The sequence below is a fragment of the Bidens hawaiensis genome, unplaced genomic scaffold (genome assembly GCF_021521415.1).
Source record: "Bidens hawaiensis isolate Kalapana, Puna unplaced genomic scaffold, B.hawaiensis_p1.1 tig00024421_1, whole genome shotgun sequence".
Classification (NCBI taxonomy): domain Eukaryota; kingdom Viridiplantae; phylum Streptophyta; class Magnoliopsida; order Asterales; family Asteraceae; genus Bidens; species Bidens hawaiensis.
Genome location: NW_027493846.1, coordinates 199,982 through 224,419, shown reverse-complemented (window position 1 = coordinate 224,419; position 24,438 = coordinate 199,982). Strand labels below are relative to the sequence as shown.

The 24,438-nt window shown below is 35.3% G+C and overlaps 2 protein-coding genes across 3 annotated transcripts; both read left to right on the top strand.

Moving 5' to 3' along the window:
• Positions 1 to 1,468: 1,468 nt before the first annotated feature.
• Positions 1,469 to 5,576, top strand: LOC143569220 (uncharacterized protein At4g15545-like). Of its 2 annotated transcripts, none has more exons than XM_077055189.1 (9): positions 1,469 to 1,852; positions 1,930 to 1,998; positions 2,996 to 3,052; positions 3,588 to 3,660; positions 3,751 to 3,828; positions 3,916 to 4,149; positions 5,026 to 5,071; positions 5,185 to 5,263; positions 5,345 to 5,576. In XM_077055189.1, exons 1-9 carry the CDS (start codon positions 1,547 to 1,549, stop codon positions 5,435 to 5,437), a joined length of 1,035 nt encoding a protein of 344 aa, XP_076911304.1. In that variant the 5' UTR covers positions 1,469 to 1,546; the 3' UTR covers positions 5,438 to 5,576. The 2 variants fall into 2 exon arrangements, with proteins under 2 accessions (XP_076911304.1, XP_076911303.1); XM_077055188.1 differs by having other exon boundaries at positions 1,470 to 1,852; positions 3,748 to 3,828.
• Positions 5,577 to 20,053: 14,477 nt separating this feature from the next.
• On the top strand, positions 20,054 to 24,168 carry LOC143569219 (NADH dehydrogenase [ubiquinone] 1 alpha subcomplex subunit 8-B-like). The gene is made up of 2 exons (XM_077055186.1): positions 20,054 to 20,295; positions 23,855 to 24,168. The coding sequence occupies exons 1-2, from the start codon at positions 20,105 to 20,107 to the stop codon at positions 23,985 to 23,987; spliced, it is 324 nt and encodes a 107-aa protein (XP_076911301.1). The 5' UTR covers positions 20,054 to 20,104; the 3' UTR covers positions 23,988 to 24,168.
• Positions 24,169 to 24,438: the final 270 nt, after the last annotated feature.

Below are 24,438 nucleotides of genomic sequence, written 5' to 3'. Positions count from 1 at the left end.
AACCCTTTTACAACATGTCATGACCCATTTAACTTGTTTAGATAACATATAACTTTCTAGTTACGTGATTTTAATAGTCATGATTGATAACTTTAACACTAGTTAATATATATTATGTATTTTGGATTAATTAACTCAATCTGTCAAACTTAACACGCTTGTCACCATTAGGGATGAGCAAATTTGGTATTGGTACCGAAATCGGTACCGATTTGATACCGTCGATACCGAATCGGTGCCAAAGTTTTGAATTTCGGGATCGGTACGGTACCGGTATTTCCCGAATTTTTACCTTCGGTACCGGTATTATCCCTAACTGTACCGAATATTTCGGTACTGGTACCAGTACCAAGAATTTGCAAATTTCGGGATCGGTATTTTCGGTTCTGGTACGGTACTGAGCTCATCCCTAGTCACCACTACTTCTAAGAGTGGTGGCAATGGTCCGGCCACCCCCTCATCCCGATTTGGTACCTAGATGAATGAGACGGTGTTCCTACTCTCGTCCCAAAATCATTCCTACATCATGGAATTAAATCATGCGTCTTTAATGATATTGATGATGTATAAGACATACATAGTTACATACCACTCTAGCGATGTGTTTTCTTTCGATAGCGATGCGGTACCACCCCCTCTTAGTGTCTATTATATTTTCCAGGAACATGATATCAACAAGCATGTTCCCGAACATATCTAACAACGAGTTGTATTGGGTTGCATCTGTTAAAACCGCTTAACTATATAAATCGACTTGTCAACTTGTTTAAAATTAAACATAAAAATATTTTTGTAACGTCAACTTGTTTAAAATTAAACATAAAAATATTTTTGTAACGTCAACCCGTCAACTTGTTTACAACTTGCGTCTAATTATTTATAGACATTGTAACCCTTTTACAACACGTCACAACCCATCTGACTTGTTTAGATAACATACAACTTTCTAGTTACATGATTTTAATAGTCATGATTGATAACCTTAACACTAGTTAATATATATTATTTACTTGGATTCGTTAACTCAACCCGTCAAACTTGACATGATTGTCACCACTACTTCTAAGAGTGGTGGCAATGGTCCCGCCACCCCCTCATCCCGATTTGGTACCTAGATGAATGAGACGGTGTTCCCACTCCTCCCGTCCCAAAATCATTCATGCATCATGAAATTAAATCATGCGTCTTTAATGATCTTGATGTTGTATAGGACATACGTAGTTACACACCGTCCTGGAACACTCCAGGGTGTTTTCTTTCGATACCGATGCGATACCACCCCTCTCCCGCTCCCCATTGCCACCACCCTAACCGACCACCACCCGTCAACCGTTGACCCCCACTAGTAACAAAACCAACGACATCTACCGACGAAACCTAATACAGACCACGCAAATAGCCCCTACACAAAACAAAACCAATACAAAACAAAACCAATACAAATACCTTATCTCCATCTCATCACCCAATCTCACCTCCAAATATTATTACACTATTTTTATCAATTCAACATATAAAAATAAAATAAAAAACTCCTCCGAAAAACATGGACGCCGATACTCCGGCGACAACAGAACCACCACCACCACCACCAACCTCCGGCTTTGAGCTTCCACCGGAGATATTATCAGTACTACCTTCAGACCCATTTCAACAACTGGACGTTGCTCGCAAAATCACCTCCATTGCTCTCTCCACACGTGTCTCCGCCTTGGAAGCTGAATCCTCCGACCTCCGCCAACAGCTCGCCGACCGGGAAACACTAATCGGCGAGTTGTACGCTCAGATTGACTCGCTTGACTCCTCCGTGTCGCAGAATTTGAATAAGCTGTCGATTGTTAATCAGGAGAAAGTGAGGCCTATTATTATTATTATTATTGTTTGTGGGTTTGGTTTGTTTTTTTATTTATATTGATTTTTGGGTTTTAGGAGAGTTTGGTGAAAGAGAATGCGACGTTGGTGGAAACTGTTAATAAGCTCAAACGTGATGTTGCCAAGGTAATTTGGATAATTTTAAGTGAATTTTGCTCTAATTTAGGGGTGTTCATGGTTCGGTACTGAAAACTGAAATGTCGGTTTTTGAGATTTTGAAACAATCCTGTTTCGGTTTTTGGTTTGGGTTCGGTTTTTACGGTTTTGCCATGTGTGCTTGAAAGTTTTGGGTGGAAAAATAATTACTTGATTATTATACATTTGGGCTAACATATTTGTGTTAAAACATAATATATAAAAAACAAAATATTATAAGTTAAGTGCGGTTTTATTTTTTCGGTTTTACTTACGCACAAAACCGAAACCAAAATGAAAGTTTGGTTTTTACAATAACGTACCGATTTTTGTTTCGGTTCGGTTATTTCGGTTTTGGGATCAATTTTTTTCGGTTTCATGCATATCCCTACCCTATTTTCGGTTATGGAATCCATTTAGTTTTGATGAACTTGATTGCTTTTATGGAATTGATGTTGATTCTATTATGCTACTGTTGGATTATAGATATATGATTTGTAGGGCTAAAAATCATACTTGATGAGAGAGAAAGTGGCTACTTTTAGTTCTTTTTATCATTACTTGTTTGGATTAAAGTTGAGATAGTTCTTGAATGTGAATTGTAAAGCTACATTTGTTGTTTTCTGACTAACAATATTTCATAGTTGTTGATGCTTTTGTACTAATTGTAAACACTTTTTGTTAAACTATTAACTAGTAATTACACTGTTACAAATGTCATTAGAATGTAAGATCATTGCCATTTCTATGAATAAGAGGTTGAACATGTAGAAAGTTTATAATAAGGTGATAAGGTTACTTATTATCTTGTTTGGTCAGAAAGTAAAAATAATAGGGAAAATGAGCATAATGAACATTTTTACCAAATAGCCATCGACTAACTAATCAAATAGTAATGTTATTAGTATTAGTTGTGTAACTGTAAGGTGTGGCTTACGGTCTATTTGTTTCTAAGTTATTAACTAAATCATGATTGTTATCCATGCAGTTGGAGACCTTCCGAAAGACACTCATGATGTCACTTCAAGATGAAGAAGGAAGTAATGTAAGCGGCTTTTTAATTATTTATGCATAAACAAATTAAGCTTCTGATTATTATACTATTTACTATGGATTAAACAGTTGTTTAGGATATAACTATGAACGTAAACTAACAAACAGAACTGAACATAGATGAACGAAGATAGCTGAGCTATATCCAATTGAAAGTAAAATCGAACAACAATGTGTTGGGCCTAAAAAGTTATTAAAGCTAGATTAAATTGTAATATAATTTAAATGAAGTATTAACGACTTAAACAAACATAAATGAACGTAAATGAACGAGCATAGGAAAATTTATATTAACACAAATGAACAAACAATACATGTTCATTTTGTTTGTTAAACTAAAGAACTTTTTTTTTGTTCATGTTCGTTCGTTTATTAAACGGACTTCCCTGGTTCACGCCGTTTACCAGCCTATCTTCAATAATCTGATGCAACTAAATTGATCATCTATGGGTAAAAATGTAAAATAAACTTACCTTTATTTTGCACATTTTTTTGATCATATGTTCATGTATTTTGCGAGACTACAGGCAGCAGGTCCCACGGTTGCTGCAGCCAATGTTCAAAGCCAAACAAGTTTATCATCTCAAACATATTCTGGAGGTTACTTAATTTCTTGTGTCATTTCAAATATATTATTCAACAAAAGAACATATTTTTAAGAAAAAAAGGTGATGCCATGTTTTGCAGAAGATGATGAAAGTGCTTCATTGACGAGGAGTCAATCCTCAGACGTAGGAAACTCATACCATGATGAGCCTGTGAAGGATGGTGAGACACTTAAGTGTTTGGATTTGACTTCTTGTTATTAGTTATTGACCAAGTTTGACTTTTTGTCTTATATCTTATTATTATCAGCCCCAAGACCTCGTATATCACCAAGCCTTTTGTTAGCATCCCAAACGAGTACACCTAGGCTTACACCACCTGGATCGCCGCCAACTTTATCTGCATCAGCATCGCCAACAAGGACACCTAAGCCCGTTTCTCCAAGACGACACTCAATTGCTGTTTCATCTGCACGGGGCGGGATTGATGGAAAATCTTCTGTCTTTTCATCCGCAAGCTCGAGTCCGTACGGTTCAATGTCAGGTACTACAATTAAGCTTGCAAACGAACCAAAAGAACACGAACGGGACATGTTCGTGTTTGTTCGTTTAACTTTAACAGAGCAAACAATTATACGAACAGAGTTTTCTTGTTCATATTTGTTTGTTAAGAAACGAGTTTGTTCGTACTTGTTTGTTAATAGGATGACAAACGGTTCACGAACAAAATAACTGGACATAGATGAGCAAACATAACCGAGAGATCGCCGATTAAAATTAAACGTGGACAAAAATCTTTCGAATTTAAAAAGTTTATAAAACTAGATTAAAAGTGGGACTAAAATATTTAACTGAATATATAAATGAATGTAAACGAGCGTACCAAACAAGTGGGTCTAAAAAATTTAACTGAATATACAAATGAATGTAAATGAGTGAACCAAACAAGTGTAAACTGATGTCCTGTTCGTGTTCTTTTGGAACGTTCACATACATAAATAAGCGAACAAGACATGTGTTCATGTTTGTTCATTTAGCTAATAAACTAAAAAATTTGTTGAATGGCCGTTTGTTTATTAATAAACAAACTTCCTATCGAACAGTTCACTACACGTTCGTTACAAGCCTACTTAAAGTAGGTTGGGTTAGTTTGACCTGAAAAACTTTTAGCAAATTATATATATATATATATATATATATATATATACATACACACACACACATATATATATATATGGATAATTTGTGTGCTAAATATGATTTTATCTTTTTGACCCGTTAGAACACCCCCCCCCCCCCCCCCCCTTCTCTATTTTATTAAAACTTTTTTTATGATTTTATCTATTTGACCCATTAGAGATAAATGTATAAAAAAGGTGAACAAGACACTCATAAACATTCTACTTCGTGTTTATTTCAGGAGGAAGGACTCGTGTGGATGGTAAAGAATTTTTTAGACAAGTCAGGTAAATAAACAAATCTACTGAAAATAACATTACATAAATGCATTTTTATTTTATAATTTCATTCTTATTTAATAATGTCTGCATTTAACCCTTGATATATCTAATCTTATCAGGAGCCGATTATCCTACGAGCAGTTTGCTGCATTCTTAGCCAATGTGAAGGAACTCAACTCTCAAAAACAATCGAAGGAGGTATGCGTGTTTATAAGCCTTTGTTACTCTGTTTTCATTTTTGGAACTAATGCTGGTTCTAATTAATTGTGATTATTATAGGAGACTTTAAGGAAGGCTGATGAAATTTTTGGACCCGAAAACAAGGACCTCTATGCTATTTTCGAGGGTTTAATTAGTCGTAACTTTACTTAAAAGTGTGATTTATGATTATGCTATATTAGTTGCTTGATTGATTGTACATACAATCTCATTGCATCTTTTTGTATATCATGCTAAATGATACATTTCTCTTATGTATATGTTATCATGTGTATAATGAGATTAACCATGCGTCAAGTATCAAATGTCTTCATGTGATATATACATTTGAGTTACTATATAAAATGTTTATTGATCTTGTAAATTTTCCACACAACTAAAAAATGCATTTGTGTACATCCGCTAAATCATTAATGAATCATAAACGAATCTAAATCATTAACGAATCATAAACGAATTTGTGAGATGTAAACTTGTAAGAAAGTCGTAAACATGTTTATAAAAATTATGTACTTTTATATTAAAATTTAAACAACTTAAAATATCAACTTTACTAAAAAAAATCAAACTATTGTATATACATGTGTTGCATTCATCCCATATGAAATGTGTTATATCTTTTCTACTAAAAGCATAGCCTCTTCACTCTCTCTCTCTCTCTCTCTAAACCTTCTTTTCATCGTCATTTTTTCCATTGCATGTTCTTTGAAAATCACCAAAATGAATAACAATGACGGAAATGAAAATGAAATCAATCATAATAATCAACAATAACGGAATGAAAGTGAAATGAACAATATTAATTCATCCCACGTCTGAAATGCCTTGAGCATACATTACTCGAAATAAATTCATACCGCAAAGCTCTACGATCTAAACTGCTTCCACAACAACTCGAGCACTGAGTCCAGGACTAGTAGGATCTCCCTAGTTTAAACTGCTATTTTTAGTTGCTCCCTTTACGAGGCTCTGAACAAATACAGGGGTTTCAATAAAATCCCAATGACATCCTCGATGTGCTCTTGTTCAGTATACTAAAGTAGTGTACGATATCATATTTCATTCACGATTATGTCGCAGCAGCACATCACACGATTGTTTTACATTGTAGTTTTTCATTATCCACATGTCAAGGTGAGAACCAGAGACATTCTTCAACGATCCCCAGGTTGCTACTAGAAGAGTATCATCGGGTTGGGGGATTTCTTTGAACCCCTCAAAAAGTTGGATGTCGTCATGAATCATATGTTGAATATGCAGTTTCTTTAAAGACTTTATTAGCCAAAAGTTACAAGATTTCTTCTTCCTGGTAACTATATCGAGAGAAAAATGAAAAAAACTCAGAATATAGATAATCAACAAACATGATCACCATTACTTTGTTGGTAACCTATCTTGCGTATTAAATGAAGAAGGAAGGTAATGTAATACACACTAACGTTGAACTAAGAGAAGACCATGTGTAGCGAGAAAAATTACTTGACATCACGTTAAATACAAAATTTTTGATTTTGTAGCCGTTGGGTAACGGCTATATTTGCAGATTTTATCGATTTACAAATTGGACGGCTATATTTGTAGATATTTTTTATTTACAAATTGATCAATTTTATTTAAAATGATATATAATTGACCATTAATTTAATACGAACGTTATGCTTCAATTTAAAATGATAAATAGGTAACGATTATATTTGTATAAGCCTTTTCATATTATAGCAGTACTTTACATTAATTTGGAAAGTTGCTAGCAACACAAGACAACACATTCACACGCCTGTTGTTGAAAATAGTTGTAGCTTTTCAAAACACAATTATTATATAACATTAAATCTTATTTTAATTACAGCCACTAAAACCAATAAGGGTAAAAATTAGTGGAATTTAACCCGGCACGTTGCGACATAGACGCATCTGGAATTTTATCGGTAATGGTTCGGTTAGTTACACTATCGAAAATAAAGTCATAATATGCCTAAACCTATGAACACTTATAGTTTATGAATTGCTCTATAAAAAGGACAAAAAGCGTAACAAGTCAATTGGGATGATATTTTATGAACAATTTTGTATCTAAAACATCATAAGTAACTATAATAGAAGCGTCCAAGGGGCTTATGTGGGCAACTTCTATTGGATATTTCTATATTAGTGAGGCACCAATATGATATGCACTTTAGAGCTGAGGGTCTCTCTGGAAGCCACCTCTCTATCCCTTGAATAGAGGTACGGTGTGCCTACATCCCACCCTCCCCAGACCCTACTTATAGCTTTGCTGTTAGTGGGACTTCACTGGGTATGATTGATTGATTGATTGATAAATTGGTGAGTCAAATTTTCAATACATATTAACTAGCATGGTTAAAAAAAAGTATTTATTCAAGTAGTATAATTAAAATATATATATACTAAAATGAGTATTTTTTTAATGGGCCCATCCACCCACCCATTTATGTATGACTTTTATCTCTCTCTGAGGTCTACACTCTCTATCTAGAGGGTAGAGACCACCGCCGTCTCCATTGACTAGGTATGAGTTCGAAACCATATCAGTACCAATTACCAATTTCCCAATTCCAAATTTTCAAAAAACTTGGTACCGCTAGCACCTAAAATGATCGGTTCGGTATATGTATCATAGGCAAAAATTCAGTAACTATTGGTACCAAACTGAACCATACCGGTACCATACCAATCCCGAAACCTCAAACAGTTGGTATCGAATCGGTACTAACGGTACCCATTTTGATACCGATACCGGTAACATTTGCTCATCCCTATCGCTGATTTTCAAGGACAGCCCCTCGTCTAAAATCCACGAGCTAGTGATGTTAGTTATTATGTTTGATTTTGATTTTGTTTTTGTTATGTTATGTTTCATATGCAGTAAGTTACTCGAGTAGAAAAATGTGTTTTTACGGTCGTCACCAAGTTGTTGCTTCTTTCTCTGTTGGTGCATTTTGTGACCGTCGCTATGCAATTCAGACTAGCGGAGACGCCATAGGTGAACTTAGAACAACTTCGCCTTAGGCGAAGTTAGAACAACTTCGCCAACGGCGAAGTTAGGACAACTTCACCTTAGGCGAAGTTATCACAACTTCGCCATAGGCGAAGTTATGAACAACTTCGCCTACTGACGCCTACTGAAGTTTATATATATATATATACGTGTGTCTTGTTTAGTTTTAAGAATCCAGTAATTCAGAGAGTTGTGTGTTACAGTTTGAGTGTCGAGAGAGAACAAACAGAGAGAGAGTGTCGTTAGGGACGACCCGAGGTAGAGCTCACCTCGGGTCGGACGTGTTTCTGTTTATGTTACGGTATGTAACGTGTTTGTTTAATTATTATTATAAAGAATCTGCAGATTTGTTTATCCCGTTCTTGTATTTGTTCGTGTATTTGTTCGTGTACGTGTTTGTGTTCTTCATCTTGTACACCATTAACGAGTCTAGGAGGATTCCGCACTCCTAGACCTCGTGCGGATCTCGTATCGATCGGCGACGCCCCGGGGGGACCTACATGTGGTATCAGAGCCTTAGGCTCTTATGCTATGGTTCGAGATCTGCGTTTTGGTGTTTCTGGCACGTTTCAGTGCGTTTCTGGCCGAACAGCGCCGCAGGCGAAGTTATTGTTCATCAGGCGAAGTTGCCGTCACTGTTCGTAGGGTTTCAGCGAAGATATAAGGTCTGGCGAAGTTATGGACAGGCGAAGTTATAGCCAGGCGAAGTTATGAACAGGCGAAGTTGACTTTAGGCGAAGTTGACTTCTCGGCGAAGTTAAAAAAAAAAAAAAAAAAAGAGTATTTGGAGTTTTCGTCTGTATGGCCAGGTGTACACGATTATTGTGAGACCGAAGACGTTGTTCCGTCAACGAGTGAAACTTGTTATCTCTTGGTCTTACGTGTGAACAAATACGTGTCAACTCTGGATATGGAGTTGAGTTTGAGAATGGGATATTGATTGAAACTGGATATTGACACATATTTGGGTGTATGTGTGCAATGAAATTGTTGTTGTTCGAGGTTGACCAACTGAAGAAAGTCAAATTGAACTGAAGGTTTTCGTCATTACTGGATTGCGGTCAGAGCATATTATTTATGTTATTTTCAAGGCGTTCGAGAATTGGATCCTGAAACGTGATGCTCATTTATTAGAGTGAAAATTCTGGAACAAGTTGGATTTAATCGGGAACTAAAGTGTTTATGTTCTTGATCGTTATCCCTGGTGATTGAAGATGCTTCGGATTAATTAATGGTCATGTGTTAGATTCTGTCAAGGTGGTTTTGTGATGAAATTGATCACTTGATGTTAAGTAGTTGAAGATTAAACCTTATCGTATGCCGACGAGTTGGTGAAGTTGTGGAGGACGCCCAACTTCACGTGTTGGTGAAGTCAGATGGACTCACGTGATTGGTTGAGATGATCTATTGGCACGAGGATGCATGCATTTCAAAGACCTCAATCATTATAGTCGGAGAAGCTTACACTGAAAGGAAGATCTGATATGGAAGACGTTGGGTGATTGGTAGATTTGTGAAGCTACAGGACAGTTTCAGACACGGCTGGTTGATGAGCAAACAGAAGATCATCAGTTAAGAGGGAGTCTGTTGGTGCATGTTTTGTAACAGATGATCTTTTGTGTTTGTTAGAATTGAGAGCAACGGTCAAAGGGGAGACTGTTGGTGCATTTTGTGACCGTCGCTATGCAATTCAGACCAGCGGAGACGCCATAGGTGAACTTAGAACAACTTCGCCTTAGGCGAAGTTAGAACAACTTCGCCAACGGCGAAGTTAGGACAACTTCACCTTAGGCGAAGTTATCACAACTTCGCCATAGGCGAAGTTATGAACAACTTCGCCTACTGACGCCTACTGAAGTTTATATATATATATACGTGTGTCTTGTTTAGTTTTAAGAATCCAGTAATTCCGAGAGTTGTGTGTTACAGTTTGAGTGTCGAGAGAGAACAAACAGAGAGAGAGTGTCGTTAGGGACGACCCGAGGTAGAGCTCACCTCGGGTCGGACGTGTTTCTGTTTATGTTACGGTATGTAACGTGTTTGTTTAATTATTATTATAAAGAATCTGCAGATTTGTTTATCCCGTTCTTGTATTTGTTCGTGTATTTGTTCGTGTACGTGTTTGTGTTCTTCATCTTGTACACCATTAACGAGTCTAGGAGGATTCCGCACTCCTAGACCTCGTGCGGATCTCGTATCGATCGGCGACGCCCCGGGGGGACCTACATGTGGTATCAGAGCCTTAGGCTCTTATGCTATGGTTCGAGATCTGCGTTTTGGTGTTTCTGGCACGTTTCAGTGCGTTTCTGGCCGAACAGCGCCGCAGGCGAAGTTATTGTTCATCAGGCGAAGTTGCCGTCACTGTTCGTAGGGTTTCAGCGAAGATATAAGGTCTGGCGAAGTTATGGACAGGCGAAGTTATAGCCAGGCGAAGTTATGAACAGGCGAAGTTGACTTTAGGCGAAGTTGACTTCTCGGCGAAGTTAAAAAAAAAAAAAAAAAAGAGTATTTGGAGTTTTCGTCTGTATGGCCAGGTGTACACGATTATTGTGAGACCGAAGACGTTGTTCCGTCAACGAGTGAAACTTGTTATCTCTTGGTCTTACGTGTGAACAAATACGTGTCAACTCTGGATATGGAGTTGAGTTTGAGAATGGGATATTGATTGAAACTGGATATTGACACATATTTGGGTGTATGTGTGCAATGAAATTGTTGTTGTTCGAGGTTGACCAACTGAAGAAAGTCAAATTGAACTGAAGGTTTTCGTCATTACTGGATTGCGGTCAGAGCATATTATTTATGTTATTTTCAAGGCGTTCGAGAATTGGATCCTGAAACGTGATGCTCATTTATTAGAGTGAAAATTCTGGAACAAGTTGGATTTAATCGGGAACTAAAGTGTTTATGTTCTTGATCGTTATCCCTGGTGATTGAAGATGCTTCGGATTAATTAATGGTCATGTGTTAGATTCTGTCAAGGTGGTTTTGTGATGAAATTGATCACTTGATGTTAAGTAGTTGAAGATTAAACCTTATCGTATGCCGACGAGTTGGTGAAGTTGTGGAGGACGCCCAACTTCACGTGTTGGTGAAGTCAGATGGACTCACGTGATTGGTTGAGATGATCTATTGGCACGAGGATGCATGCATTTCAAATACCTCAATCATTATAGTCGGAGAAGCTTACACTGAAGGGGAGATCTGATATGGAAGACGCTGGGTGATTGGTAGATTTGTGAAGCTACAGGACAGTTTCAGACACGGCTGGTTGATGAGCAAACAAAAGATCATCAGTTAAGAGGGAGTCTGTTGGTGCATGTTTTGTAACAGATGATCTTTTGTGTTTGTTAGAATTGAGAGCAACGGTCAAAGGGGAGACTGTTGGTGCATTTTGTGACCGTCGCTATGCAATTCAGACCAGCGGAGACGCCATAGGTGAAGTTAGAACAACTTCGTCTTAGGCGAAGTTAGAACAACTTCGCCAACGGCGAAGTTAGGACAACTTCACCTTAGGCGAAGTTATCACAACTTCGCCATAGGCGAAGTTATGAACAACTTCGCCTACTGACGCCTACTGAAGTTTATATATATATATACGTGTGTCTTGTTTAGTTTTAAGAATCCAGTAATTCCGAGAGTTGTGTGTTACAGTTTGAGTGTCGAGAGAGAACAAACAGAGAGAGAGTGTCGTTAGGGACGACCCGAGGTAGAGCTCACCTCGGGTCGGACGTGTTTCTGTTTATGTTACGGTATGTAACGTGTTTGTTTAATTATTATTATAAAGAATCTGCAGATTTGTTTATCCCGTTCTTGTATTTGTTCGTGTATTTGTTCGTGTACGTGTTTGTGTTCTTCATCTTGTACACCATTAACGAGTCTAGGAGGATGCCGCACTCCTAGACCTCGTGCGGATCTCGTATCGATCGGCGACGCCCCGGGGGGACCTACATTCTCCCCATACCAGAACTTGGTTGGCGGGTTCGTCGGCCTGTGTTGTTTGCTTGAATTAAAAACCTGTACTTACTGGTTTAGACAACCCGCAACGCGGGGATATGCATGCCATCTGTGGCTGAAGCGGCTTCCATCCGCCTCACATGGTACGTTGGGGCACCTCCGGTCTTGGAGATTTGCACATATGCACGTGTGGTACATTCGCATTTAGTATCCTTTTTCTCACACATAATATTAAATAATTAAATAAATATAGTATATGGGTTGTATGTGGAAAGAATGAATTTGATAAAGTTGGGATAAAATGAGTTTGTGGAAAGAATATGTCAGTGTTGCGGATAGTCTAGGTGTCAAAATTGCATATCAGGAGATGGTAGAGGACATCTTTTACAATTAATTTACTGAATTTTGTGTGGTCATATAAATAGGTTAACCAAAACGACTCGAAAATCAAACCAAAACCGAAACAGTTTGAAACCAATTATGTAGAAATTCGTTTGAAACCGATTATGTAGAAACCAGTTTGGAACCGATTGAAACCGTAGCTTCAGAACCAGTTTGTAATTTTCTTCACCAAACTTGTTCCAAACTGGTTAACCGACGAAACTGTTGTATATATGCGTACCTGGAGGATGAATTCGATCAATGATGCAAACCTGTAATCATGATTTCAATCTTGGTTTATTGAACAATTGCCTGGATTAATCTCTGAATCGTGAATCACTTTCAGATAAACCTATTTGCGGGTTACACGCAATGATTTATCGGATAAGACAGAGATTTTCTGTAGTTAGAATTGGATTTTGATTGTCTCTGTGAATTGAAGAACCAGAGAGAACCCAGTAACCGTCTGTTCTTCTCTGTTTAATCGATCGAGATTTATCAAATCCCCTGGGATTATAACATCAGTTTGTTTAAACTAAAAAACCCATATGAGCCCAAATCAATAATTAGAAGCCCACTTTACATAATACTTAAGCCCAAATATAAATACAAAGCCCAAATAACATTTTAGAATTAAATCGAGCCCGCACTCCCGCGTCACCTAACTCGTTTAATCTCTAATGTTATTTCCTCGATCGACAAGTTAATCCAATAACACTAAAATAACCAACAATCCTCCCCTATTTTAGTGATATCCATGATAACTTAACCATCGTCACAGAAACACAAACGTATGCATAAATGAAAATGTCCTATGGATCGAATTTTCATCTTAGTAAATTACACGATCAAAATATTCGAATATCGGGGTGTCCTATAGATTGAACCCTTGCTATTCATTTGAATACTTCAAGGTAAAATACACATACTTTTATAAATCCAAATTCCACTCAACACAATATTTTACTAGCCTGTGTCCTAATCCTTCAAAGAATATATCAAAGCTCAAGTCTAACGCTTCTTGAATCGACTAAACTTCATATTCTTATAGGTAGTTCATTATTCTCGCACACGCACTGCAATTTATCAATGAACTATTAAGAAGCTATACTTCAACCTTCTTTATCTTGCGGTCCGAACACAAACCTTGGGATATTTATTATATTGTGTTCCAATATCTCCATGACAAGCTTTCCACATTGAATTCAGCATCTAACGTTGTATTATAGGAATTGGGTGTCTTGACATAGGATATTAAAGTATGGACTTTGAACCCATCCCCATGACTGATATGTTCACGAGATCTCTTCCTAACTTTTTAGTTAGATCATCAGCCAAATTATACTCATATATTACAAACCAACTGATATTACACATTGTATTGTATAACATATAACCGTCTAGACTTTCCATTATACATTTGACATAGTCATCACTATCTCACCTGATAGATTTTGGTCATATCGGTTCGACCACAATGGAATTTTGTAATCACGGTTTCTTAGTCATTTAACCACTTTTATCAATTGATGAAAATGCTAGAAACTCACATTCCATTGATAAGTGATGCAAATTAATTTCTTAATTACCTAAGAAATGAAACATTCTCCAAAAGAGAATACACGTCCATAGTTAAGCAGTTTGTTTACTACTTGCCTGTTGAGCACTAGGATTACTAATATATCTGCTCAAATTGCCCATAACATACACTATGTAAGTCTTTGTGCAATCATTGCATACATCAAATATCCAATTAACTTTGAATATTCTAATTGTGAAATAGAATCACCTTGATTAGGCATAAACTTGATATTAGGATCTACATATAGGAGTGCTAACCGAAGAACAATCAAACTTATTGAATTTCTTCAATACTTTCTTAGTATAATGAAATTGAATCATCTATACCATTGTTACTCCCTTTTATTATTATACCTAGGATAACATCAACCTCCCCCAGTGTCACACCCCGACCAAAGGCGGCGGAACATACCGAGGTGTAACGATTGCCCATAAGCGCATGACACTATTTAAAGCGACAATATTTAACAAACTCATTTTATTTCACAACATCGAAAATGTCACACAACCAAATATTCACAAGTCAAATACAACAAAATATAGCAAATCGAATATTGTTCATTTTTGCTAATATCCTAACGGTATTTGTGTCATTTTCTTCACCGAACTCCATAATCAACCTAGATGCAAACCTGTAGCATTTCATAAAATAAAGTTGTCAACACAAAGGTTAGTGAGCAATTCATAAGTTTGAGCAATAGATATATAGTATGAAAAGCCACAAAACTAGTATACAAAACCATAAATAATAGCTATAAACTTGGATAAATTGACAATCGCTAATAGAATTACGTTAGCGCCACCTAGCTACAAGGGATTGCCAAGTAGTCTAGGATTTAATAGAATATCGTTAATTGCATTACGTTAATGACACCTTGCTACAAGGGGATGCCAAGTAGTCTAGGATTTATAGATTCCACCAACCGAAAGCGATAAACACATAGGCATATAAGCATAGAACACCAAATCGAGCAATTATTCAAGTAAAGTATACAACAACGTTTGTGGTTTAAGACTCAAGTATAAAGCATTAGATTTGAATAAGTATGAAATGTCACCCCCAAAACAAAAGATAGAAAACGGGGTATGAAGTTACTCACGTTCAAGTATAAAACTTGATCGGTAAAAGATGAATAACCGGATGGATGAAGTTTAACGAGCAAGGCCTAAATGACAATAAAATCTTGGATTTAGAATAGTTGTCTTGAAGATATTTAAATAAAATAATTGTTGCAAAAAGTAAACAATTAAAGTTCAAGGTTTAAAATGTAACTATTTAAGAATTTATAATAACAATCCTTTAAAAATGTAAGTTTGCTCAAAACCAGGTTAAAGTATCTAACCTTAATATTTACTTAACCAATGTTAAGTAATAAGGTGGGAAAAATGCTAAAATGCAAGTTCCTTTGGGACAAAGATACTAAAACGGGTTTTTAACGAGTGTTCGGGTTGTCGATTCGGGTCTTGACAAATGGTCAAACCCAAAGTCAACTTTCCAACATATTAATTGTTATGAGATAACTCATTAAAATATACTAACACTTAACCAAGTATGTAGATCTATTGTTTAGAACTAACAACGCACGTTAAGCGAGTGTTCGGTTTTGTCGGTCCAAACTATGTGATGAGATCAAGTTGGATCCAACAATTCCAAGTACTTAAGAAAATAATTAAAATCAGTTTGTAAACTATTTTTAAAGAAATATACAAGTCCTGATAGCTAAAAACACACTTGTGTTTCTTAAGCGAGTAAAAGTCGGTATAGTTCGGTTTGGTTCGGTCTCCATCTCACAAATAGTTCATAGATGTTTCTACATGCCCAAATATCATAGAACTTGTATATTGGTTTATAAATGAAGAAAACTTAAATTTTACAACTAAAAAGTTAACTACAAGTCTTTTAAGCAAAAGTTTCGGTTTAGTTTGGTTTCCATCTCCCAACGAGTTCATAGATGGATTCCATATGCTTAATATCAAAGAACTTGTAAAAATGATTTTTGAAACTCAAATCTAGCAATAAACATGTTTAAACAACTATTTTAACAAACTAGTAAACAAAAGTTCGGTTTCCGGTTTGGACTAGTTTCGGTTAAACCGAGGTTAGTCTTATACAAACCCACACCATGGATCTTGTAAATAAGATGAACAAACTAAAAAGGGTTAGAAGTTAGTCATAAGTGATATGTATAATAAGTTATGTGTGTGTAAATATATATCAAGAACACGAAGTCCTCCATGAAGCCTTGCCTTATGACATTCGAAACTTAGCCAACCGGAGTCGGTGAAGTAACAAATAAAGGAAACAAGGGGTGTGTATTATATATATGTTGTACCACCATATTCAAGTGTTAGTAATATTAGATGAACAAGTGAAAATGAAAGACTATAGTTAGTTGACCTTAAGAATCAAAGTAACAAAATGTTGAAGATGAATACTTGGATTTGAGAGAGATTTTGGAGAAGATGAACAACCAAAATGGTGTATGGAGCCTTGCTTTTATAATGGTAAGAGTATGGTTCATACAAATAGGGTAAAGATGCATGTGATGGTTGAAATGGTCAAACAAGTTTTTGATAAATGGCAATAATAGTCCCCAAAGTTTGGTTTAAGTCATTTTAAGGAGTTTTAAGGACCAAAAAGAATGTTTTCAAGACCCAACAAGTGTAAAACAATATTGTAACATAAAATCCATCATTTTGATTATATCATAAGCTTTGGTTTACAAAATGGGTCGGTTTACATGATAAACGAATACAAAAATGAATACAAACGAGACCCGAAATTGACGAATGTCACAACCAGATCCTTTATATCAAAACTAGAAAATAATAATTTCTTTGTCTAATCAGTCACTCAAACCCGAGTAAGATAACAAGGAACCAATCATTTCCTTCAAGATTCTATTTTTCTTTTCACTCCAAAATAATTCACATGGTCTAACCTGGCATGTCACAATATATACACATAGTCTACGCTGCATTGAAATGATCATAACATACAAACAAATTCAATAGAAAATGAGACATTAATATTTAGTTTAAAACTCCGTTACACAAATATCTAAATCCAACAAGATTCCATGTTGAGATAAAATAAAGTTATCTAACTCACCGTTTAAAGTCAAATTTAAAACAAAATCCCAAACATGAGACTGTTTCAAATCCTTGAAACACACAACACATAATCCAAAACAAATGTTTTCTAGGAATAAATACAAGTCTCACTTTTGCATATCTCATCCTAAGTACATATCCATATTCAACTGGTTCAAGTTCTTCAAACCATTCTAGATCCTTGCATACTTGACTCGTATCACCTGAGTCTACACACCATGCAAGGGTGTTATCCTGTACATAAAAGATTCAAAATAAACGATACATAATTCTTAACCGAATTATATTTAGAAACCACTGAACTTCTTAAGTCCAATAACAAACCAGAAACCATGGTTTCGTTTATTTCGCGCCTAACGGGCTTTCCTGACTTGTATACTTTTAGTGGTTGATTATTACCCGGGTCGTGACCCGTCAACCCATGTGTGTACCATCTGGACAAATATGTAATAATATTTTTATCTCATTCAAACTATAAAATAAATTTTGTTTCTTTTAATCAAATCCAAATTTTATGTTTTGCAAATTATTAACATGTCCGCAATGAATCATTGAATCAACTACAAAACTCATAGGGTTTGTCAAACCAATATAATTAGCGTACGTACCTTTTGAGCATTTGGGTCCTTCGACCCACCTGAACCCGCCACATTACACTTGTTTCCACCAGCAAGCTTCACTCAACAATCTTTCTCAAGATGTCACGAGTTGCCACGTCTCCAACATAACTACATTGGCTTCTTTTTGAAATAATCATTATCCCGTTATACTTTTGTGTTTTCCCGGTTGCCATAATCAATCAAATTATTTGAAATTGTTGGAATCAAAGTGGTAACAAAAGAATAAAAGATAGGCAAAATACATTAGTAACATTAATTAGGATGCAAGAGAACTTATTTTGTTGGTATACACAAATATCACCAACTAAAAATAACTTTCAGTTAATCCAAGCATTAGAGTTTACTTGTTGTGGCTTCAGAAAAGCCTTTTCCGAAAACAATCCCATCATAAGCAGGGACACCCAAGTATTTAAAAGATTACACTCAGGCCACACAATAGAAAAGACAACCATATAGATACTAGCCTAAGAACACATGGACATATGTTGTATGCCCAACCCACCTGCACTAATTTATTTTATTTTTTTTATTTATTGTTTATATATATATATATATAATAGAACCAAATATAACATATTTGATGCTATATCTTTCAAATACAAAACACATCCTTTGTGATTATTCAGGAGGCATCGATTAGTGCGTTCATCAAATATATTTGTGATGATTGATTCACAAAAAACACGTGGATCAAAACTTAGTATGAATTTTCCTCAGAGACTAAGTGTGAACTTATACTCTTTTCATGGAACCAATACATAGAATTCGGAATGGCTTTTGCTATGGTTCCATTGTTACATCGTAAATCATTTCACTGAATGGAACTACTAAAAAATCACTAATCAAAGAAAATACTTTTTCTTATTTTCCATTCACTTGTTTAATTTCGTTCATATTTTCTTATTAAGTTGATTTCTAATATGAAATTGTTCTAAATGAACAAAAAGAAAACCATTACTGAATCGTAATCATGATATAATTCTAGATTTCTCAATTTTCTAATCATTTATAACCATCATCTATTGTTTAAAAAAAAAATTTAATCGCTTTCATATCCCATATTAACCAACTTTGTCATATGGAATTCATATAAGACACTATAATGCCCAAACCAATAGAAATTGATTTACGGTTTACATACTTTCATGTATGTTTCTTTTAATTTTGATTAATACAACCATACACCACAATCTATTTGGTTGCTATAATTGATCGAATTAGGGTTCCCAATAAATTTGGCATCTAAATTAAAGTTCCTGGAAATTGAGAATCAATGACCAAATCAAACCCTAATAGGTTTATCTTTGTTGTATATATGCGTACCTGGAGGATGAATTCGATCAATGATGCAAACCTGTAATCATGATTTCAATCTTGGTTTATTGAACAATTGCCATGATTAATCTCTGAATCGTGAATCACTTCAGATAAACCTATTTGCGGGTTACACGCAATGATTTATCGGATAAGACAGAGATTTTCTGTAGTTGAAATTGGATTTTGATTATATGTGAATTGAAGAACCAGAGAGAATTCTTCTCTGTTTAATCGATCGAGATTTATCAAATCCCCTGGGATTATAACATCAGTTTGTTTAAACTAAAAAACCCATATGAGCCCAAATCAATAATTAGAAGCCCACTTTACATTATACTTAAGCCCAAATATAAATACAAAGCCCAAATAACATTTTAGAATTAAATCGAGCCCGCACTCCCGTGTCACCTAACTCGTTTAATCGTTATTTCCTCGATCGACAAGTTAATCCAATAACACTAAAATAACCAACAGAAACCGGACAAAACCCAAACTAAAACCGATCATAAAACGGTTTTGACTTTTGTTAACCAGACCAAACCGGTTTTAAGTTTTAAACCGATTTGTGCACGCACCTCTATTCATTAGTCGCCAGCTATTCCTCTCACTGGTCCATTTCTGGTGCGACATCAACAACGAAGGTGCGTAAACCCTAATTTCATAATAATAATAATAATAATAATAATAATCTGTATTTACTTCAATTTAATATCTAATTTCTTATCAAATGTATCTTCGGATTCAAATCCGAAAGCTAAAAAATAACGATGCGGATTATTATTATGGTGTTGTTAATTAATTAGGGTTTGAGATTCAGATCAATAAATTGCAATGGCGAGTAGTTCTGTAGAAGCTTCCGGCGAACCGGTTCCGACGTCGGCGGTGCTGATGTCAGCGTCCAAGCACATCGCGATCGGATGCCGAGGTGAAAATGTTGCCTTCCTTAAGTGTAAGAAGGAGGATCCGAATCCGGAGAAGTGCCTTGATAAAGGCCGACAAGTCACCCGCTGTGTTTTGTCATTGTGAGTATGCATCTCTCTCGTTTGTATAATTATGTTAAATTTGGTGTGGAAATTGGGAAATATGTTCCATTAGGTTATTACTTGGTGCTAACTATCTATATGCACACTCAGAATTAGTATATAGGTGTTTTTGCTACATATTGATATTCCAAGTGTGCCATTAGTTAGGGCTGCTAGTAGAAGTTAGTTAGAGAATTAGAGTTAATAGAAGCAAGTGTATTGTTAAGTATAAATAGAAGATGTAATGTGAACATTAGGGCATTCAGATTCAGATTGATAATAAACTCTTCTCCTTTCCTCTTAACTGTGTGTCAGTCTGTGTGATTATTCTACGATCTTTGGTTCTTTAGTAGTGGTTATGTCTCAAATCACCAATTCTATCTTAAATCCTTTCAGAATCTAAAGATCGCATCAGTTTTCAAGTCTGCTACTGTAACCCTTGTAACATTATTAGTGTACTGATACGTGTCTGTTTAGTAGGTAGTTAGTTGAAAATCGAGCTATGGTTGTTAATAGTGGTTAAGTTGTTTGTCAAATGTTTTGGTATAAGTGACGGAGCCAGGAATCGTTTCATATGGGTTCGGTATTTTTCGGTGTTCAAAATTATTATTATCCGACATCAAAGTTTTCGGATCGGGATAAACTGGGTCGGGTCATCTTTTTAAAAAGCAGATAAATTAAAAACAGAACAAAGTAAAACGGCTAAATGATTTTTTTTTACATTAACTAAGAACAATAAAAATGGTTATAACAATAAAACAATAACGAAATAATAAGGGCGGGTCAATTATTAAGAATAATAAACAAATAAAGTGTTAAAAGAGAATAATAAAATAATAAATGGTGACTTCCGTTTTGTATTTTTTCCCCTTTCTTTTTTTAATAATTACACACTACACCTGAAAACTCTTAACTTTTTATTTAGCATGGGCCTTGCCTAAATTATAAAAGAATGCGCAATATAATTAGTCATCTTCTTCACTTTCCTTTAACTAATAAGATTTTTAAACATAGCCACTCCAATGGATCTGACGTAAAACTCACTTATCTCATTTTTACTTTTCCTTTTTTCATCTAAGATATTTTCGAACTCTACCAACAATCGTTAAGGATGGACAAGCTATTACACCAAAGATTTTTTATATTCGATAGCGGGTTCGGTCTTTAGAAGAGACTGGGTTTGTTCGTCGGTACGGTACTATACGTATATATAAAACCGGAAATAGTCTGGGTTCGGGCGGACCCGGTCGTACAAGCGTAGCTTCGCCACTGTAAGTAAAAGATGGAATGCATAGATAGGGTTGTTCATAGCCATTTGCCTTCTTATTTTGTTAGTGTGTGTAGAATAGCAATCTTTAAGAACAGTTTCTCATTAATGGTTTTTCTAGACGCTTAATGAGGTGCTTAGCCACTGGTTATCGTTCTCAAGCACTGATTATGTCTTATTTGTGAGATTCAGAATTGCAAGTTTATATCATTGGTTTCTAGCATTTTGCAAGATTGCTTTGATACTAATGTTGTAATATTTGCAATTCTGGATCTCACAAACAAGTTAGAATCCGTGTTTGAGATTGATAGTAAGTGGTTTGTTACTTTACTACGCCTCTAGAAGAACCAGAATGATATGTGCCATCTAGTGTCACATGCATATTTATTTTAATGTTTGCATATTTATAATTCTGCATATATCTTTATTTGGTTTTTGTTGTTTGTGAGAATTAAAGGAAGTAGTGGGTAGTTACACCCATGAACCCATGTTCACCATGTAGTGTAGGTTATGCATGTAGGTTAGGTTTTGCTTTCTGCAACCCTTTTTAAAGGGCTTTTCCTTTCATTAATGAATATGAAGAAAATTGATTCCAAACTTCTCTCTTAAATTCTCTCTAGTCTCCTTCTATCTTTCTTGTCTTTTTACTTGAACCGAACCACCCATAACACAGAAATGGGAAATAGTTCTTGAAGATTGTTAATCTACACACTTAGGAGATAAGAGATGACATGGTGTGACTGTAGTTTATTAGAAGTTTTGAGTATGCCTATGTATGCATTACATATTCTATATATAGCTAAACATTTGACTAACTACTTACTGCTATCAACATCCATAGCACTGTTTTCAACTCATACCTACTGAAAAAAACATGTAACATGTATTTTGAAGGTAAAAGGGTGCTTTATATGTGGTAATGCCATAGAACAACAAAGTACTTACTTGAGGTTCCACATTGTTCTTCACATTCTATTTTAGTCAATTTTAGCGAAGCTTTTTAATGTCCCACACTGGTGGTAGCTTCTGAATCGGTCAACATGCTACTAAAACTTACCCAATAAGAGGCTCGATGAACCATTAAGGGATGTTTTTTTAAGTGAAACACACAAACTCTATTTTATATGACAGTCTCCCTCTAAAATAAATGAGGCTTTTTGTCGCTATATGTTAACCTTCAAATATTTAAACTTCTTTTGGAAAAGAGGTCTAGTCAAAGTATCAAAATAGGCATTTAGCTTAATTTATTTCATTCTTATTGTAGGTGAAGCTAAAACACAGTATTCTAACTGGAATGCATGAAACTATTAACTAAATTGCATCTTCATTCATGTTTGTTTCATATTTTGACTTAATTTTTGTGATTGTTTATGTATACAAATGTTTAATATAGGCTTGTTAACGAACCTAATGGAGCATGCCTGTGTTCGTTTGTTTAAATTTAACCAAACAAACAATCAAACATGAACAGTTAAGAGAACGGGGTCTTCGTGTTCGGGGTCAAGAAAATGAACATATTCATGTTCGTTTATGTTCGCTCGTTAACAGTATAAACAAACGTAAAGTAATGAACATAATTGGACATAGAAGAACGAACATAACTGAGCTAAAACTAGTTTTAAGTAATGTAAAGAACAATCAACAATGTGTTGGACTTAATAACTTTTTGTGACTAGACTAAACAAGTTTTAATGCTTAAACAAACGTAAACGGAAAACAAATGAACTTAAATGAATTAACGAACGAGACATGTGTTCATGTTCGTTCGTTTAACAAAATGAACAAAATTTTGTGTTGATGTTTGTTCGTTATTAAATAAACAAACTAAATGAACATAAATGAACGTAAATAAGCGAACATGAATGAACTTAAATGAATCAATGAACGAGACATGTGCTCCTGCTCGTTCGTTTAACTAAGTGCACCAAATTTTGTTTTCATGTTTGTTTGTTATTAAATAAACGAACTTCCTGCCAAACGATTAAAGAGTTGTTCACTGAAAGTTTGGTTCATTTACATGCCTAGTTATTACTCCGTCAATCTTCTATGAGGTGCTAATTTTACATTCCAAATAATGTAAAACTAAAACTTTACAACACTTTAATATGGTAGCCTAATGTTTACAACACTAAACTTTGAATTCCAATGTGTAAACTAGATTTTTTTATGCTATTATTAATATAAATTGCATAACTTTTTATGTTGGTTTGGCCCGATAGAATAAATTATAATCTGGAACCACATATTTATAACTAAACGGGTCAAAACTTCTCTAATTTGGTTTTCATGCAGGTTGAAAGATCTTCATCAGAAGTGCACAAAAGAGATGGATGCTTATGCGGGCTGCATGTATTACAACACTGATGAATTTGAACGATGTCGCAAAGAGCAAAAGGAGTTTGAGAAAGCATGCCCTTTAAACTAAGCGGAAATATGTTAAGTTTCAAACCGATCGTAATAATTCTGGCCCGTTTATCGAGCGTGACAATTTATTTGAGCCTTTTTTGTGCAAACGCATCTGATGCTATTTGACATATAAGATCTTGTACTTTACTTGAGTTGCATTTTCATATTGGGATTATACATTGTGTTTGAATTTGTTGTAATCGTCACAGCTTGAATGGCTTTCAAACTTTCTCACCAAAGCAAAATTGTTGTAATTTAAAACGGGTTTTCAGTTTATGTTGAAACGGGTCGTTTTCTAATACAGGCAGGTTGGGTTTGGTTGATCTATGGTATTGGTGACGTTTAAGAATTCAACCTTTTCAGATATATTGTAAAATTGAAATTGTCAGCAATATATCACCCTCAAAAGTGTAGGCTGGCTTATGTTGTATAATATGGGCCGTGCGTTTGGGTGGAAAAAGCTCACATGG